Below are 19,403 nucleotides of genomic sequence, written 5' to 3'. Positions count from 1 at the left end.
TCTCTTAACTTTTCAAAACAAAAGCCTTATTTTGAAACTGGTCACTATCAGCACAGCACCTGGACAGCAGTGAGGACTATGTCACTATGCACTTCAATCGGCTAAATGTGATGGAAGGAAGGAAGGAGCTGCAAGAAATAAGGGTTTCTATTCAGGAGGGTCCGACCGGATGCTCAGAGGCTCAACACTCCAGATGGGTTTCGGATCTAACAGAGTCCAGAACTCTAACAGAGTCTCTGTTAGATCCTGTTTATCCAACAGTCCAATGGTTAGACTTATCATAATAATAATAATAATTACAATGTTAACTTCAGTTTTAGCACCTGATTGACATATTGGTGCAAGGACAATACACAATCGACAGCCATGAAAAAGTTAAAAGATGAGTCTTTCATTCTGGACGTACAGTTCAGTCTAGGGTTTTATTCCTGGGTCTGGAGATGACGATGAGATAATCTTCAGGTTGTGATCTCAATGTGAGTGTTGGTTGTCCTGAAGGCTGAGGAGGCCGTGGAGAGAGAGGTCTGGTATCATCAGAATAGAGAAAACATTACAACAGGTGCTAGTTCTGGAACCGTAAGGAAACATCTACCTAGTCTGAGCAGCACTGGGCCTTGGGACTAGGGCTGACCCGATTATCATATTTTGATAATCGAAGCTTCGCGGACATAAAATCGATCAAAATCGAAGCTTCGACGGCTGGGGGGGTGCGCAATTTTTTTGGGTCAGCCCTACTTGGGACGTATGCAAAATCCTGACTGGACCTGGACCCTAGTTTAGTTCTAGATGGTTCTGACATCGACGATATCTCACCTCCTGTAGGTCTCTGGATGTTCAGAGGACCTTCAGTTCAGTGCAGATCAAAATCCACTTTGCTCTGGTACTCATAATGGTACTGGTACTGGTACTGGTACTGGTCCTCAGTGTACCCAGGTGTCACAGGACCTGTAGGACCTGGTCTCAAGCTCTGTCATGTGACCAGGAGCCCCTGATAGTGAAGCAGTGTTCAGGGAACATCGTGGTCATCAACATCTGATCGAATTGACCTCCGTTGTCTGAACCAGACCACAACCAGACCAAAACCCCAGTCTGAACCAGACCACAACCACATCACAACCAGACCAAAACCGCAGTCTGAACCAGACCAAGACCAGACCAAAACCACAGTCTGAACCAGACCAAAACCAGACCAAAACCACAATCTGAACCAGACCAAAACCACAGTCTGAACCAGACCAAAACCATGTTCTGAATTAGTCCAGAACCAGACAACAACCACAGTGGCCCCTTTTCCACCGAGCTGGTTCCAGTGCTGGTTCTAGAGACTAGCACCGGTTCTTTGCTTTTCCACCGCTTAAGAAACCGGTTCTTGGTTCTTAAAACTGGTTCCAACCAAGCACCAACTCCTTGCTGGTCTAGAGCTAAGACCGGGTTCCTCCAGGGGCTGGCGACGAGGTTACCTAAGCAACAGTAGTGCGAAGATATACAGAGACGTTATCGATACCGTGTTAAAGGAGAATTGCTGTTGCGCGGCTCTCGGCTGGATCTAATTTTGTCGGTACGACTTGTAATGACACCAAAGTTATCTGGGTGAGTAAATGATCGTATTTTATGCTAGAAATAAAGTCCAGATTGTAAAAAAAAAACTGTAATTCCCCTTTAAGTTTGTTTGTCTGCTGTGTAATCGATGTAAACACAGTTGAAGCTAACTAGCTGAGCTACAGGCGGTGGCTAACAACAGCTAACTGACAATCTGAACTCGTCTAGAACCAGAACCAGCCAAGACGTCACCGCCCACGGTGTTGAGCCTCTGAGTGGAAGCTGGACCGTTTCCATGGTGAATCATTCTCTGAATAATCCAAGAGTACCCGTATGCAGGGACAAGAGCGCCGCCATTAGCTGAGCTGATCCATACCGGAAGTCACGACCGGAATTTGCTCTTCTTCGTGTGTATCATTTCTATGTAGATAAAAAAAATAACTCAGTAACTCCAATGGTCCATGATAAAATATTGTTTTCCAGCGGATATCTTAGTTACAACATGATTGAGCTAACTAAATTTTTTTTTGCATGGATCGTTTATTAAAGCAGATATCAGCTTCACGGCCGTTTCGGCTAATGCTGCGTTCAAGGCAGGCTTTTGAAACCGTAAGTTACAGCTTCAAGTCACAACTACGACTTGGTAGCGTTCCAGGTAACCCGTAGCTCGTGTTTTTACCATCCTGTTGTCTGTGAAAGTTCCCTATAACGGCCACTCGTAACTTCCGACCCGTGAACTCGTACCAGATCGAACTGGTATGACTTCACAGGAAGGAAAAACACAAAGTACGAGTTTCTTTGAACGCACCATGAGTTAGCAGCCCCCGCCCTTGTCAGGCATCAATTGGTCCTCGTGCTACGTCACCACATTCACGTGCATCCCTTGGCTGCACACACAGCCCTTCATGCCGTTCTCTCTCCTCATTGGATAACACTTGTATCCCACAAGGAAAATTTTCTCCTCGGGTTACAGCAGAGCAGAGTGACGGAGAGACTCGTGTTTAGGCTGAAATACTTCATGTAAGTGATTGCTGACGGAAAATAGGACTATTTAGGACTTAACAAAAACATTCCACTGATATCTGCTTTAAGTTATTGAGTTATTAAAAAACGCTGCTAACGGCTAACGGCTAGCGTCGCTCCTGCTGACAGCAGACCAGGAGAGAGAGAGAGAGAAAAAAGAAATGTCTTTGGTGGGTGCTTTGGTTGGGTTTAGGCAATGAAGAAAGGAGTTGGTTAAGTTTAGTAAAAAGAGCAGGTAGAGGCTAGACAGGCCAGAGAGAGAGAGAGAGAGAGGGGGTTCTTAGAATAACATAGAGATAATATACACGAAGAAAAGCAACTTCCGGTCGTGACTTCCGGTAGCCTATGGATGAGCTGAGCTAATGGCGGCGCCCTTGTCCCTGCACACGGGTCCCTCTCGAATAATCTGGAGTCGAAGAGCACAGAAGACGATTTTAAAGATTCATTCATTCCTTAAGCACAAACTTAAGCAACCGACCTGAAACCTGCAGTGAAGCTCCTGTTTCCTCTGCGGCGCTCGCTCACACCACCACAGACCGTCACCGACCACAACGACTTGCACGAGCTCCACGGCCGCCATTATGGAGGACGCTGTGGTCGTGGTCGTCGTGGTAACACAGCAGCCATATGTGGAGGTCTTACACTGATTGTACATTAACCTGGACGGGTGTGTGTTGTTGCCTTTCTGTTGTAATAATGGTTTGGTTGCTATAGTGATTCTCAGCATGTTGGCTTGTTAGTGTGCTGCTCTCTGATTGGTCCGTTCGGCCTGGTCGGTTGGCCTGTTCTGAGTGTCGTGTGTGAATGTTGAGTATTCATAAAGAACGGACTCATAAGAAATTAAATATTTATATAACTAATGGTGTTCGGAGTTACAGACGCACTCTGTGATTAGTGTGAAGACAAACCTCGTCAGTGTGAACCTCATGGGAACAGGTTATTAACTGGTTATTACCTGCCAGTAACTTGTTATTACCGGTAATTAATTATTAGCTGTTATTAAATGGATATTAATTGCAATGAACTGTTGGTCGTTAATGGGTATTAACGGGTTATTAACAGTCATTAACTAGTTATTCACTGGTTATTAACTATTAATAACTGGTTGTTGACTGTTTGGAATTGGTCATCATTAAATAGTTATTAACTGTTCATTTACTGGTCATGAACTGTTATTCACTGGTTATTATGTAGTTATTAACTGTCATGAACATGTTATCCAGTTATAATTGGTCATTAACTGCGGATCACTTGATTGTTACCTGGTTATTAACTAGTTAGTCTACTTGCCAACAATGAGTACCCGGAAATGTTGAGTACCCCAAAGTTTTATGTTAGAAATAGATAGTATGGGTCCCCAGTATTCAGAAACTGCCGGATGCTAACTTATATATATTGGGCAATTAGCATAATTGACATAATTAGCAGAAATTAGCATAATTGCCTATATGGGCAATATTTCAACAAAATTGACTTGGCTGATCTGGGCAATATTGGAGTGGTTTTAGGGGTTATTGATGATGCTGAATCCATTTCTGACATTTTCAAAATTCAAAATGGCTGTCTAAACCGGAAGTGACCATTTGAAATCCATCAAAATCGGCCCACTGGTGGTTAAAATCTGGTCACTTCCGGTTTAGACAGCCATTTTGGATTTTGAAAATGTCAGAAATGGATTCAGCATCATCAATAACCCCTAAAACCACTCCAATATTGCCCAGATCAGCCAAGTCAATTTTGTTGAAATATTGCCCAAATAGGCAATTATGCTAATTTCTGCTAATTATGTCAATTATGCTAATTGCCCAATATATATAAGTTAGCATCCGGCAGTTTCTGAATACTGGGGACCCATACTATCTATTTCTAACATAAAACTTTGGGGTACTCAACATTTCCGGGTTCACAATGGGGCCCTATGGGCTGGCAAGTAGACTAAGTTACCAACTGTTATTAAAGGTTATTAACTGTTGGTAAGTAGTTATTAACTAGTTGTTATGAATTGCTCATGAGTAAATGATTTAAAATGATTGTTAGCTGGTTATTAACATTTACTAGTTAATAACTGGTTATTAACTGTTTAATGAGCGAGGGCGTTGATAAAGTTGTAATGTTTTTGAATGTTACAGCTCTGACAGTGTGTGTGTGTTGTGTGCGTGCGTGTGTGTGTGGTTGTGAATCACAGAGTGTCTCTGTGTGAGATTCTGATGAGTCTTCCTGGTGTTAACGTGTTCGTGTTGTTGCATGTGTTTTGATTTCAAAACCAAAACGTCCTGTTTTTTTATTCTCAGCTCTGAAGTTTCCTTTGAATGTAAAAACACGACGATTCTGTAAAATGTGAAAATATAAAAAAAAAAAACTGCTGCTATAAAGATGAAGAAAATGTGTCAAACAGATGCTGCATGATCTGTGGATCAAAGTCCATTAAACCTGGTTCTTGATCACTGTTTATGTGTTTTATTTTGAAGGCGGATTCACTGACACGTGATCTCCTGTTATTATTAGAAGTTAAAGGGATAGTTCAAGATTTTGGAAAATTGGCCCATTGCCATAATCCCTATATTCATAGCAGTAGGTTCGTTACCTTTAATTGTCGGTGCAAGCTATTTTTAGAACGGCGGAGCAGAGCCGTGAGCTGCTCAGAGCTACGCTACGGAGGCTCATTATGGGATTTCTTGGTTTCCCTCATCAAACTCATCAAATACACAATCCAACAACTCCACAACGCTCTGGTGGACAAGTTGTGACCTGCACATTCACCACGCTATGAGATAATAACACAACGTTACCACACAGAGTTGTTTTAGAGGGAAATTCATGCAAAACCGCTGATGCGCGTTGCCTTCAGGGACAGTTTTTCATCAAGCAGTCTCTGCATTTCCCTCTAAAACAACTCTGTCTGGTAACGTTCTGTTATTATCTCATAGCGTGGTGAATGTGCAGGTCACAACTTGTCCACCAGAGCGTTGTGGAGTTGTTGGATTGTGTATTTGATGAGTTTGATGAGGGAAACCAAGAAATCCCATAATGAGCCTCCGTAGCGTAGCTCTGAGCAGCTCACGGCTCTGCTCCGCCGTTCTAAAAATAGCTTGCACCGACAAATAAAGGTTAACGAACCTACTGCTATGACTATAGGGATTATGGCAATGGGCCAATTTGCCAAAATCTTGAACTATCCCTTTAAGTTTTTTTAATGCATCAGTTTTTGCTCCTTATGTTTAGAGCAATAGGATTAGGAGGTTAGATTATTAGATGATGTATATGTTATTTAGATGTTGTCTTACTCTTACTCACTTTTACTTCCTATCTGGTCCTTCAGTTTAAAAGCCTCACATGTGTCTCAGCCTCCTTGGAGGTCTTCATCCCGCAGGGCGTCCGTCCAGTTTCAGCGACCAATTAGTGCTGCTGAGAGATTTAAGGACCCGTGAGATGTTCAGGGACCGGAGGACTGCAGGAGATTTTCCTCTTGGCCTGTTTATTCGTTTGTTTTTTCAAACCTCTGTTGTGGACCAGGCTCTCTGGATGTGAAGGAGAACCAACCAGGACTGCAGAGGATGAGCAGCTCCACAGCTCCACAGCTCCACGTAGCTACTGCACCTCCAGGCTCATTGTTCAGTTTCCATGGCAACAGAGTTGATGGCTGATGCTAAGATAAAAGCTCAAACACACACACACACACACACACACACACACACACACACACACACACACACACACACACACACACACACACACACACACTCAGTCACCCACTCACTCACTGGCTTTGCTGTCACACATTTGTTTTTTACTACAGTTCATAGAAACTTTATTGAACATGATTACACCAGAACTCCGGTCCGGTTCAGTCCGGTTCGGTCCGGTCCAGTGTGGTACGGTCGGTGCTGAAACTTCACCTCACAGATGATCGTTAAATCGTCCACCTAGTGGCCACACACCTTCACTGCAGACACACACACATACAGACTAAATGTCCTCACAAGGACAGACAAAGACAGACTAACACCAAACACACACACACACATACATACATCCACCCCCTCCCTCTTTTTTCTTTATTTCCTGGAGGCGATTCAGCAGCCACCGTGTTGCTACGGCAACAGCGACCAAAGAGAGAAAATGAGAGAGAGAGTGTGTGTGTGTGTGTATGAGAGAGAGAGAGAGATTGTGTGTGTGTGTGCATGGTAATCTATCACTTTAATAGCCTGCTGCACGTGTGTGTGTGTGTGTGTGTGTGTGTGTGTGTGTGTGTGTGTGTGTGTGTGTGTGTGTGTGTGTGTGTGTGTGTGTGTGTGTGTGTGTGTGTGTGTGTGTGTGTGTGTGTGTGTGCTGTGAGCCTTTTATTTTGAAGGATCAGTATTCATAGTGAGTGTCTTGTGGTGAAATGATCTGACTGGATGACAACAGATTCCTCTGTTATTACCTGCCATTACCTTTGTTATGACCCATTGTTACGTGTCATTTTCCACTTATTACCTCCTGTTTCTTTGTCATTACTTGTTATTACCTGGTTATCTCTACCTGTTACTACCTGTGTTAAAACCTGTCAATCTCTACTTGTTTTTACCTCTTACTAGAGCACTGGAAAAGAGAGTAACGACACCACCATTGACTCCCGTGGTAAGGGTTTAAGGGTTTTGCGCCCCTAGTGGCAGGATATAGGTGTTGCAAAAGCTTCCCAGAAAACTCATTCACTCCAATGTATGTGTGTTGCCCACTTGCTTGTAAATTGATGAAAACGGCCGTGTTTTTGTTTTTAGGTGTCTTGGTCATATCAAATTATACTTATAATTTGTTTATTACAAAATGTAGATTGAAACATTTATGTAGACAACTATTTATTTTTTTTTATTTTTTTTACTCGCCTATGTGATAATGTTTATCTGTAAAGGATCCTCAATGATGTTATTAACGTGGGTGATCTATAAATGTCCTTAAATTATTGAAAAGACCACACTTGCTCATTCACCAACAATGCAGAGATGTCAGTTCTTGGGCGCTTTTGCAAAACCCACATTCCTCCATCAGGAGGCGCTTCCATTAAACCAATGCTGTCGTTACTCTCTTTTCCAGTGCTCTACCTCTTACGACCTATGAATTACCATTCTCTACCCGTCACTACATGTTATAACCTGACATTACCCATCAATCTCTGCCTGTTACTACCTGTCAATTTCTACTTGTTATTACCACCAAAAGGCCAGCTCCACCATTGGCACCCCCCAGGACAGCGTGGAGCAGGTTGCAAACATGAGGATGTTGAGGAAGCTAAACTCCATCCTGAACAACGACAGGCACCCACTCCATGCCCTTGTGGCCTTCAGACTGAGCTCACACAGCAACAGGATAATCCCTCCGAAATGTAGAACTGAGAGGAACCTCAAGTCTTTTTTACCAGCTGCCATTAGGCTTTTTAACTCACAGTAATCATGTGCATATGCCATTTTGCTTCTCTTAATATCTGTAATCATGCGACAGTGTCTCTCCCTCCTTTTTAAAATCTTATTTGCTACTTTTACTTCTTTTTAAATCGCATTTTAGACTTTGCTGCTCTTATTCACTGACATAACTTTGTAACGGGTTGTGCAATAGCCTATTGTTGTTATTGTGTATTTTTGTGCATGATGCATGTTTGTGGTCTTGTGTTGTCTTCCGCTGCTGGTAACATTGTAATTTCCTGCAAAGGATTAATAAAGTATCTTTAACTTTAACTTTAACTTAACTTACTACCTGTGTTATAACTACTCTCTACCTGCCTGTCACTACATAAACTGTCATTCTCTACCTGTTACTACGAATGTTATTACCATTCTCTACCTGTCACTGCATGTTATTATTACCTGACATTACCTACCTGTGTTATTACCTGTCATTCTATCTTTTATTACCTGTGTTATTACCTGTACGTACCTATGTTATAACCCATTTACTCATTCTCTACCTTTTGATGATGAAAACTTCACGTCACATGACCAATGTTCTGCTTCACTCAGTTTCACTTTATTTAAATCTCTTCTACATTAATCACATTGTTTGTCTCTGTGGAGCTCTGCAGCAGCTGATTGGACGAGGAGAAGAGCGAGGCGTCAAAACCTTTTTCTGCTGGAGCATTATTCCAGTTTAAAACCATTTAAAGTCCTCCTGCAGGTCCTGGTCCTAGTCCTGGTCCTGGTCCTGGTCCTGGTCCTGGATCTAGCCCTGGTGGTCTTGCTGGTTCTCCAGGTTAGCAAACGCTCCAGCCTCCCAGCGCATCGCTCTCTGGTTTTTATGTCGAACCACTCGAGTTGACTCGACCACCTGAAAAAACAAGGAGACCAAAATAAAAGACAAGGATACAAAGAGTCGGGAATACGAAGACAAGGAGACTAAACGAGACAGAGACAGTAGGTATTGAGATGAGATCGGAAAATGCTAGCTCAGCTTAGCTTATTGCTTAATTGGAAACAGGGGAAACCAGCTAAGCAAGTTTAGCTCAGCAATAAGAGTAGAAATAGCTACTTTGGTTTAGCACAAGTTTGAAAACAGCTAGCTTATCTTAGCATCACAAATGACAACCACTATCTTAGGCCCCGTCCAGACGAAGCCGTTTTTTTCGAATCCGGATAAATACTTTATCGGATTGGCCTCGCGTCCACACGGATCCGGCGTTTTCAGGGGGTGAAAACGGTATTTTTTGAAAACGGGTCCCAGAGTGGGAAAATTTGAAAACGCCGCCCCAGCGTATCCGTCTGGACGGCCAATACGGACTTTTTCAGAAACGATGATGTAATGCCCCCCGCCGCTCTACCTGTAACCTGAGACACACACACACACACACACACACACCGCTGCAGCAGCTGCTGCACACTGACAGTCTATGCACGTAACAACAACAACGGCCGACTAACGTTGCGTCGTCTCAGACGCTGCGGCTGAATCACGTCTGTTTAATCATCACTGATCATCATATTTACTCTGACACGACTCCCTGTCAACATTTAATCCATGTTTGAGTTTGAATACAGCGGGGGACTTCTTCTTCTATTGAATTACAGCGGGGACTTCCCGTCTTCTTCAGCTGTCTAAGTGTTTATGTGTGGCAGGCAGCGGCTGCAGCGCCACACACACTCCACACACACGCCTGCAGTATGTAGGTACTACAGCGTTTTGGGTCGTTTTCAGGTGATCAGTGTGGACGCAGATATTTTTGAAAACGATGCCGTGTTTACGGAGATTTTTTTCAAAACGATTAAGAAAAAGATCGGATTCAGTGAAGCCGCGTTTTCGTGTGGATGGGGCCTTAGCTTAGCATCATGGCTGAAAACCGCTATCTTAGATTAGCTTGTTGCTTGGAAACAGAGGAAACTAGCTCTAGAGGAAAGTCTAGAAGCAAGTTTGGCTTAGCAATAAGACTAGAAATAGCTACTTAATTGGTTCAGCGAAAGCCTGAAAATAGCTAGTTTAGCTTAGCAGCAAGATTGTAGGCGGCACGGTGGCACAGTGGTTAGCACTGTTGCCTCACAGCAAGAGGGTCCTGGGTTCGAATCCCCGGCCGCCCAGGTCCTTTCTGTGTGGAGTTTGCATGTTCTCCCCGTGTCTGCGTGGGTTTCCTCCGGGTGCTCCGGTTTCCCCCACCACTAAAAAACATGTCGGCTAGGTTAATCCTCCAGTCAGCGCCACTGACCAAAGGCACTGGCTCATAATCTGGAGTTGGTCCCCGGGCGTACTAGCTGTATATGTGACCAATAAAAGTACCTTTACCTTTAACTATCTCAGTTTAGCATTACAAGTGGAAACCTGTAATCTTGATCTTATTTTAGCATCATGGCGGGAAACAGATTAAAGACTTGGACCCGCCATTTTAGCTTAGCTTGATGCCCAGAACCAAGGGGAACCACAGCAGGTTGGGAGCAGTTAGATTAGCTTAGCATGAAGCTAAAAGCAGGGAAGTGTTGCATCTGGTATCCGACATGTCAAATGAACAGTTTGTGATTTCAAAATGAGTTGTGTTGAAAGAGTTTTTTTGACTAATAGTGTCCATCCACCACAGGTTCTTACCTCGTTGTTTATGTCGTCAATCGGCTGAATCCCTGCATACTGAAACAGAAAACAGAAACGTTCAGTTTAAAATGCTTCCACCAATGGTCTTTCTCTACTCTGCCACTTAATATGGTGGTTTAATTTATTTGATAGGTATGATTGACAGGAGAGTCAACACCTGAACAAAGAAAACGCTGTATTTGGGTAAACTTGATTCACAACCTTTTAAAAATAAAAGCGCTACTGACTCACCGCGCTCTCGTCCAGCTTCTGTTTGATTCGCCTTTCCTCAAAATCCTGCAGCAGCGTTTCTGTGAGGCCTCTGACGGGCGGCGGGGCCGAGCGTGTCGGTGTGGGCGAGGAGGAGGAGGACGAGGAGCTGGCGGCAGCGGCGGGAGGTGAGGTGGTCCAGGGCTGAGCGGTGATGAAGGAGAGCGAGGGCTGGCGGAAAAAGGGGCGAGGAGAGGACGAGGAGAGACCAACCGGTTTCTCTGAAACACAACAGGAAAGACGACACGTTAGTGACATCATCTGACTGTGACTTCATGGAGTCATAAGTGAACCGAATGTTGTGATGTCGGTTGGACTGAAGCATTGATCTCTGACTGGGAACAGCTACTTAACCCTCCTGTTGTCCTCCTGGGTAAGGAAGGAAGGAAGGAAGGAAGGAAGGAAGGAAGGAAGGACGAAGGGAAGGAAGGACGAAGGGAAGGAAGGAAGGAAGGACGAAGGGAAGGAAGGAAGGAAAGAAGGAAGGACAAAGGGAAGGAAGGAAGAAAAGAAAGAAGGAAGGAAGGAAGGAAGGAAGGGAAGGAAGGAAGGAAGGACGAAGGGAAAGAAGGAAGAACAAAGGGAAAGATGGGAGGAAAGAGGAAGGGGAAAAGGAAGGAAAGATAGAAGGAGGGAGGGAACAGATTGGGTTAATTGGGTCAAAAAGGAAGGAAGACGTAAGGACGAAGGGAAAGAAGGAAGGGAGGGAAAAAGGAAGGAAAGAAAGATGGAGGGAGGGAGGGAACAGATTCGTTCAAGGGAGGAACAAAAAGGAAGGGAGAAAGGAAAGAAGGGAGGAAAGAAGGATGGAAAGAAAGATGGAAGGAGGGAACAGATCAGGTCAATTGGATCAAAAGAGGAAGGAAGAATAAATGAGGACAAAGGGAAGGAAGGAAAGGAAAAAGGATTGTGGAAAGAAGGAAGGGAGAAGGGAAGGAAAGGAAAGAAGGAAGGATGGAAGAAGGGAACAGATTGGGTCAATTTGACCCAGAAGGACGACAGGAGGGTTTTAAACATTGTATTTTAGGATTAGCGATTGGTTCAGCAGGTGGAGCTGTTCCCTCAGATTTGTCCCAGAGGACCAATGAGAACCAGGTGATGACAGGTGATAGTCTCTGTCAGTAGAAAGCAGAAATGACGCAGAGAATTACAAACTTGAACTTGAACTTTCAATTTTAATGACTACAATTGTCATTCACTTCAGCAGCGTCCTGTCTCCAGCCGAAACCTTCCAGTTAAGTTAATCATCAGTCAGACGCTTCTGCCTCACGAAAGTTGCTGGACTTTGGTCGTCCTCGGTTACTCATTGTCTCAGTTATAATAATGTGATTTAACACCGGAGTCTGTTTAGGTTTCAGTTCATCTTTACAGACTGCCGTATAGGTTCAGATCAACCAGCAGAGATTTAAAAAAGTTACTGCAGAGAATCATCACAGCTGCTGGTTTTATTGATGTCAAAGGTTGTGAAGTGACTTAATGTTGATGAGTTTATCATTACTGTCACCGACTTAGTGTGCTCAGCTAATCCCGTTGATTTAAAAACTGTCAAACCTTTTTCCCAGTAGGCACAGTGGTCTCACTCTGAATTTCAGGTTAACCAGGTGAGACATAGAAAAAAAGAAAGGGTATGCCCGCACACTCTGGTAGTAGGATATCACAGTGACTTTAATTGCACACAAACGTTTTCGACTGTATGGACTTCTGCAGGTGCTATGACTACCAGAGTGTGCGGGCATACCCTCTCTTTTTTTCTATGACATTTTTTATTGCCCTGCACCTCAAGACAGCCTGATGTGCGTATGAAAACCCTTGCTTTTCCCGAAACCAGGCAAGGCAAGGCAATTTTATTTGTATAGCCTGTTTTTACAAACAGTTTGTCTCAAAGGGCTTTACATGGCATCACAACAACATCCTCTGTCCTTAGACCCTCACATCGACTGAGGAAAAACTCCATGGAAAACCCTTTTAACAGGGAAAAATTGGAGAGACCTCAGGGTGAGCAACAGAGGAGGGATCCCTCACCCAGGACGGACAGAAACCAGGTGAGACAACCACAAACGCTGCTGAAGTATGGGGTCCTGAGTAGCAATTGCCCAGATGGGTAATCCAGACTGGACAAGGACTATATACATACCTGTATTTGTAGGTGGGTAGAACTGACTGACGGCCATCTTGTTCGCCTGCTCCACCAGAGGAGTTGGAGAGAAGACCCTCGGGGTGGTTTTCTCCCTCGACTCCCTCATCTCCTTGAGCTCCTGCTCCCGTCTCAGAGACTCCTCGATCTCCTTCTCGATGAAGTCCGGAGCGCCCTTTTCTCTGGATTGGAGGCCGGTAGATTCAAGGTTTTCCCTCCATGACTGGAGCGGCGCTGAGGTCGAAGTCGAAGTCGAAGTCGCTTCCTGCCAAAGCACTCGGGAGGAGGAGGAGGAAGAGGGAGGAGAAGAGGAACTCATTCGATCTTGGAGGAAACCTCTCGAGTCCTGCACTCCTGAGCTGAGCGGAGCGATCGGCAACTGAGCGTCTTCAGGGTGTCGATGTGGACAGCATGGAGAGAGGAAGTCCGTGGTGTCTCCAGACTCTGATGTCTGATGTCTTTCCTCTGCTCTCCTCCTATCTTCATCATCTCGTTGGTCGGACTTCACGACCACCAGCTGCCGTGGAGGATCTTCGCCGTGTGCTCCCAGGATGTGGTTCTCCTTCTGGAGCTCCCGCTGGACGACGAAGCTCACGCGGCTCTTCGGTTTGGTTTTGGTCGGTGTCAGCAATATATTGGTTTTGATCTCGACCATCTCCCGGCTGACGCTGTGCCTCAGGCCTCGGGATAGGCGCAGGTTCTCCTCGCGCTCCTGAGCTAACCGGATCTCCCGTTCGATCGGGGTCTCGTAGTCGTACGCGCTCTTGTTTTTCTCCTGCTGCTGCTGTGTGGGGTAGTCGGTGGACAGGCTTTCATCATCGTCGCTGCTGCTGCTGCTGCTGCTGCTCACCTCCACAGCCAGCTCCTCCGAGTCCACGTCGGTGAACACGCTGCTCTGTCGGCTCAGGCTCCCCTCCGTCTGGGACACCATCACCACCCTGTGGAAATCGGCCTCATCCTCCTCCTCTCCCGACGGTTTGAACGCGCTCGTTTCCTCGAATGTTTCCATCCACCTCGATGAGACCGATGATGAGTCCTGATCTTGCTGCTGCAGAGACGAGGAGGAGTTGAGTTGTGTTTTTGACGACCGGAGAGGGCTGAGGATCGCCATCAGCTGGTCCTGCTCCATCTTCAGGAACTGCTGTCGGGCGGCGCTGAAGTTGATCTGCTCGCTGTCGACGGTCCCGGGTTCGGCGGGGCGAGGCGGTTCTGGTCTGGGGCCGACGGGACTGTAGCTCACGCTGAAGCCGTCTATCAGTTTGTTTGTAGACCGGCTCAGATCCAAATCCTGCAGAGCACTCAGCTCGTCTTTCAGCATTAGGTTCTTCTTTGGAGCTTGGTTGCGAATTATGTCCTTGCGAAGCTGCTTCTCCTCCTCTTCCCCGACCACTTTGGTCCCGCGGTTCCTCTCACTCTCGTCCGCTTCGTACTGCGACTCTTCCTCCTCTACGAACAGACTCCCCGGCTTCTTGCTGCTGCTGTAGGTTTGCAGTTTGAAGAAGCCTTGCTCCTCCTTCAGTGTGGCCAGATTAGCTTGCCGCTGCGGCGACACCATATACGCTTCGTTCTGTTCGGCCTCGGGACTCGTCGGATCCTCCACGAAGGAGTAGAAGCCGCAGTGCGACCCCGAGGTGCTGCTGCGGGGGCTGCGGGGGCTGTTGCTGCTGCTGCTGGCGCTGCTGGTGCCGCTGAAACGCCATTCGCCGCCGCCGCCGTCGCCTCGGTCCTGCATCACGGCGACCTGCCGAGCCTGGACCACCACGTCCGGGGAGCCGCTGCCGCCGCTCTGCTCGGAGGAGATGACCACGGACGAGTGGCTACGCGTGACGGAGATGTCGTCCGAGCTGAGGAAGACGTCGTCGTCGGTTTGCGGGGGGCCGGCGATCGACCGCAGATCTGACTGTTGTAGCACCGGGGACAAGGGTTTCAGCACCCACCGCCTCGGGACGCTGTCCATGGCTGCAGGCGGAGCTACAGATGTTTCTACAGGTGTTTCTGCAGGTGGAGCTGCAGGTGGAGCTGCAGGTGGGGCTACAGGAGATGGAGGCTCTAATGGAGGAAGATGGCGAACAGAAGTCGATGGCAGAACATCGCGACGATCAATCGCTGAGAGTCTCTGAAACAACAGGAGGGAACAGTTCAAATCAAAAAATCAAATAAACTTTGGGAAAACAAAAGAAAAGAAAAGAAAAATTCCAAGGCACTCTCTTAACTATAAAATGCCTTTATTAAATTATGGCATGGTCAAAATGACAATTAAAAACTCTGACGCGTTTCGGTGTCCAGCCTTCATCAGGGAGTGAAATGATGAAGGATGACACCGAAACGCGTCAGAGTTTTAAAGTTAAGAGAGTGCCTTGGAATTTTTCTTTTGTTTTCCCACATCATTGATCCCTTTCCAAAGAGCACCTCCTTTTAAACAACGAGTCCACGAAGCGCTCCTTTGTTTGAACATTTTTTGATCAAATAAACTTTATTTGTCCCGGAAGGGAAATTTGTCTTGGGCAGGTGGCATCGTATCAGCTGCTTTGTACTTGTAATACATACATACACAATACATACACACTACAGTAGCAACACTGGCACACATATCCAAGAAAGAAAAGATAAAAAAGAGAAAGTGCGGAGAGTGCAATAAATAGTTTAAAATACTCATAATACGAGTTCTACACAAAAACTACAGTATAGTTCAGATAATTATATCTATACAACAAGACATGCAGCCAGCAGAAAGTTTTCTCCAAAATGCCAAAATAAAGACAAACTACAGTAAAAGAACGGTGATGTACCGAGCCATGTATGCTTGACACCTACTCCCCAAGCACTTTGAACAAACTATTAGCATAAGAGATTTCAAACTGTTAGTGAAAACACATCTCTTAAAGGGATAGTTCACCCAAAATTCAAATTTCAGTCATTATCTACTCACCCTGTCAACTAAGAGCTGTGAGAATTTTCAGAGTCCTTCTCTGAGTTACGGGGGGGGGGGGGTCCGCGCAGCAGTATTTGTCCATATAATGGTTGTCAATGGATACCAACTTTCTTCGTCCAAAAAGACACACCAAAAAACATCCAAATACCTCCATGATGCTCATCTGTAATGTCCGTCTTGTATTGAAGCCCCGACATGAGAAATTGTTCCGGAAAAAATTAAATAAGTCTATATTTTAAGCTTGTTTGTAGCAGAAGCTCCCAGTGTCTCAGTTCACTGCTCTTCCTGTGTCAGTGCAAATCTCACGTGATTTGCACTGACCGGCGGAACAATTTCTCATGTCGGGGCTTCAATACAAAAGGGACCGTAACTCAGAGAAGGAACGGAGGACTCTGAAAATTCTCACAGCTCTTAGTCGACATGAGGGTGAGTAGATAATGAGTGAAATTTGAATTTTGGGTGAACTATCCCTTTAAATGGATATATATAGAAGTTATGGAATTATTATTAATAAATGAATTACATTATGATTCAGCAAGGAATATTAACTACTAAGTAATACATATAGATTATTAAAATAATGGATATTAAATATAAAGAGAATGAAATTATAAAATAGATGCAGAATGTATTAATTGGTAAGATTTTGAAACATTTTTTTTATTTTTTATTTTATTATGTGTATACACATATATAGGCCTATTCTTTTTTATTTGTTTTTTGTTTCCCTATTCTCAATGCTGACTCTTTAAGTTTGCATTTATTGTAGCCTACTGTACATTAGCAATGGGGATCCAAATAAAACAATTAAACTATTAAACTACTGAAACAAGTTAGATAGTGAAGCCAGACAGGACAGGCAGGTTTCTGTGGAAATAATATAATACAAGAGGAGAAAGGTTTGGGCTTCACAAATCTGTTACTATGGAGGCATTGGGTTGGTTACTACGGAAACAGCAGCATCAGTTAGAGCTTCAGAGAATCGACTCCTGAACATTTTTCAAAGCACCGTGGGATCAGAGTCTCTCAGATCAGATCGCAGTGCGTTGTCGTCAGCTGTTTTCTATAGTTACAAATGTGCTGATCACACACAGTCGTGGTGCAGCTGGAGCGTAGATAACATCAATAAAGTTGATCGGAATGATCGGAATGATCTGAATTGACGATTACAGCGCCATAAACAGGTGAAGACAGGTGACTGTACAGGTGTCTCTTTACTGGATGCAGTAAATTAAGTTGTTTGACGTGTCGGATTAATTAATCAACAACTAAAGGACTTTTTAATACGATGATATAACGAGGTGAACGAGGTCGAAGGCTCAGACTCTGAGGACAGAGTCATAAACCTTTAAGGTCTAGGTCTGAGTGCAGAGCCACTTTATCCATCTATACACTAATCAACTACTGTGTTAATCAATTATTTACTTCATTAAATAGCCAACTGCTACAATAACGTGTTAAAGGGATAGTTCAACATTCTGTCAAATTCTCCTGCTGGGCGGAGGGATTTCAAAAGCACAAGTAGTTCAGAGTATTTGCTTCATGTGTCGTAATGTTATATAATTATACTATACAGCAAGGCAAGGCAATTTTATTTGTATAGCCCATTTTTACCAACAGTTTGTCTCAAAGGGCTTTACATGGCATCATGACAACATCCTCTGTCCTTAGACCCTCACATCCACTGAGGAAAAACTCCATAGAAAACCCTTTTAACAGGGAAAAATTAGAGAAACCTCAGGGTGAGCAACAGAGGAGGGATCCCTCACCCATCATACATGATTATTTCATAGCGTGGTGAATGTGCAGGTCACACCAGAGCGTTGTGGAGTTGTTGGATTGTGTATCTGATGAGTTTGATGATGAGGGACAGCGGACCTGTACCGTTCACTGAGCAGCTCACGTCTCTGCTCCGCCGATCTCAAAACAACATGCACCGATAATTAAAGGTGATGAACCTGTTGCTATGACTATAGGGATTATGGTGGGAGGAGGATCTGACTAAATGTTGAACTATCCCTTTAAGTTGCCTCTGGTTTTTATTGGTAATTTAGACACCGAGGTAAATAATAGAATTTCTTAAAGGAATATTACAAATTTAAGTCACAAAACAGTTATTACACTAACACCAATGCCTTTAATAGGACTGTTTTTAATATGCAGCCAACGACAGCTCACCTCACTGTTTGACTCAGGTTTGATCGATCAGATTATCGATTAAACGACTAGACTATAATATATAATTGACCCTTCAAAATAAAAGCCCCCTGGATCAGCAGCTGTTTAAGGGACATTTACCAGAACATGACTATAGGGATTATGGTGGGAGGAGGATCTGACTAAATGTTGAACTGTCCCTTTAAGTTAGTTATTGCCCACATCTGTAATAATAAAATATGAAGCGAAGCTGAAAACAAATTGAGACCATCGTCCACTATTTTTTAAATTGTCGGATCACACACACACACACACAGAGTGTAGGTGTGGACATGTCACGTGTCTCTAGGTTTTACTTGAGTCTGTGTCAGTGTGATAAGCTGCAGTCAGTCTGTCTGTCTGATAAACACACACACACACACACACACACACACACACACACACACACACACACACACACACACACACACACACACACACACACACACACACGTATAGACAGAACTTTCAGTTCCCACAGTTTTAATAAGAAAACTAACTGACAGACCGTCGGAGGTCAGAGGTCATTAACTTTTACCCTTTGCACCACAAACAGTAGAACTCATCTACGTCTAAAATAAAACTCATCTGATTCATCATCATCACGGTCGGTCGGTGAAGAGCCGTTCACTCATTAACGTGTGTGTTTAGCTGTTTGCAGCAGTTTGAGCTTTACAGAATAAAGAATTCTGTTAAATGTTGTTAATGTTAAAGTTTTGACACGTTATAGATTTTCTTTCTTTTTTCTTTTTTTTAACGTTTTGTTTGTTTTTTTAAACAATATTTAGGATAAAAGATTTCTCTCTCACCTCAGATCAGCTTCCTGTGAGCAGCCGCACAAACAGACAGAATAACAACTGACAAAGTTCACTTGTCTTGTCGTCGTTTCATCAGAGGCCACGCCCACTGTCACACAGGCCCCGCCCACTGTCGCACACACACACACACACACACACACACACACACACACACACACACACACACACACACACACACACACACACACACACACACACACACACACACACACACACACACGCTCTCTCTCTCTCTCTCAATTCAAATTTGCTTTATTGGCATGCATGTTACAGAACGATGTTGCCAAAGCATCAAGAATCAATGAAACAAAACAAAGACAACTCACAGAATCAAATATATACAAATTAAATAAAATTAAAAAGTATATATACATTTATACTGTAGCTATACCCTATGCATGTGTGTGTGCTGATGAAGTGTTGTCCCTCTCTTAAACACAGATTGGGTGTCTTTAGGCAGTTGCAAGTTGTT

At 44.3% G+C, this 19,403-nt stretch overlaps 1 protein-coding gene across 1 annotated transcript; it reads right to left on the bottom strand.

Moving 5' to 3' along the window:
- Nucleotides 1-8,546: 8,546 nt before the first annotated feature.
- Nucleotides 8,547-18,958, bottom strand: misp (mitotic spindle positioning). The gene is made up of 5 exons (XM_083969688.1): nucleotides 18,923-18,958; nucleotides 12,986-15,101; nucleotides 10,834-11,072; nucleotides 10,600-10,638; nucleotides 8,547-8,859 (listed from the first exon to the last, which is right to left on the bottom strand). The coding sequence occupies exons 2-5, from the start codon at nucleotides 14,940-14,942 to the stop codon at nucleotides 8,755-8,757; spliced, it is 2,340 nt and encodes a 779-aa protein (XP_083825814.1). The 5' UTR covers nucleotides 14,943-15,101; nucleotides 18,923-18,958; the 3' UTR covers nucleotides 8,547-8,754.
- Between the last annotated feature and the right edge of the window lie 445 nt (nucleotides 18,959-19,403).

This window comes from Trachurus trachurus (genome assembly GCF_905171665.1).
Source record: "Trachurus trachurus genome assembly, chromosome: 4".
NCBI lineage: Eukaryota > Metazoa > Chordata > Actinopteri > Carangiformes > Carangidae > Trachurus > Trachurus trachurus.
This window is presented reverse-complemented; position numbering and strand designations above follow the sequence as displayed.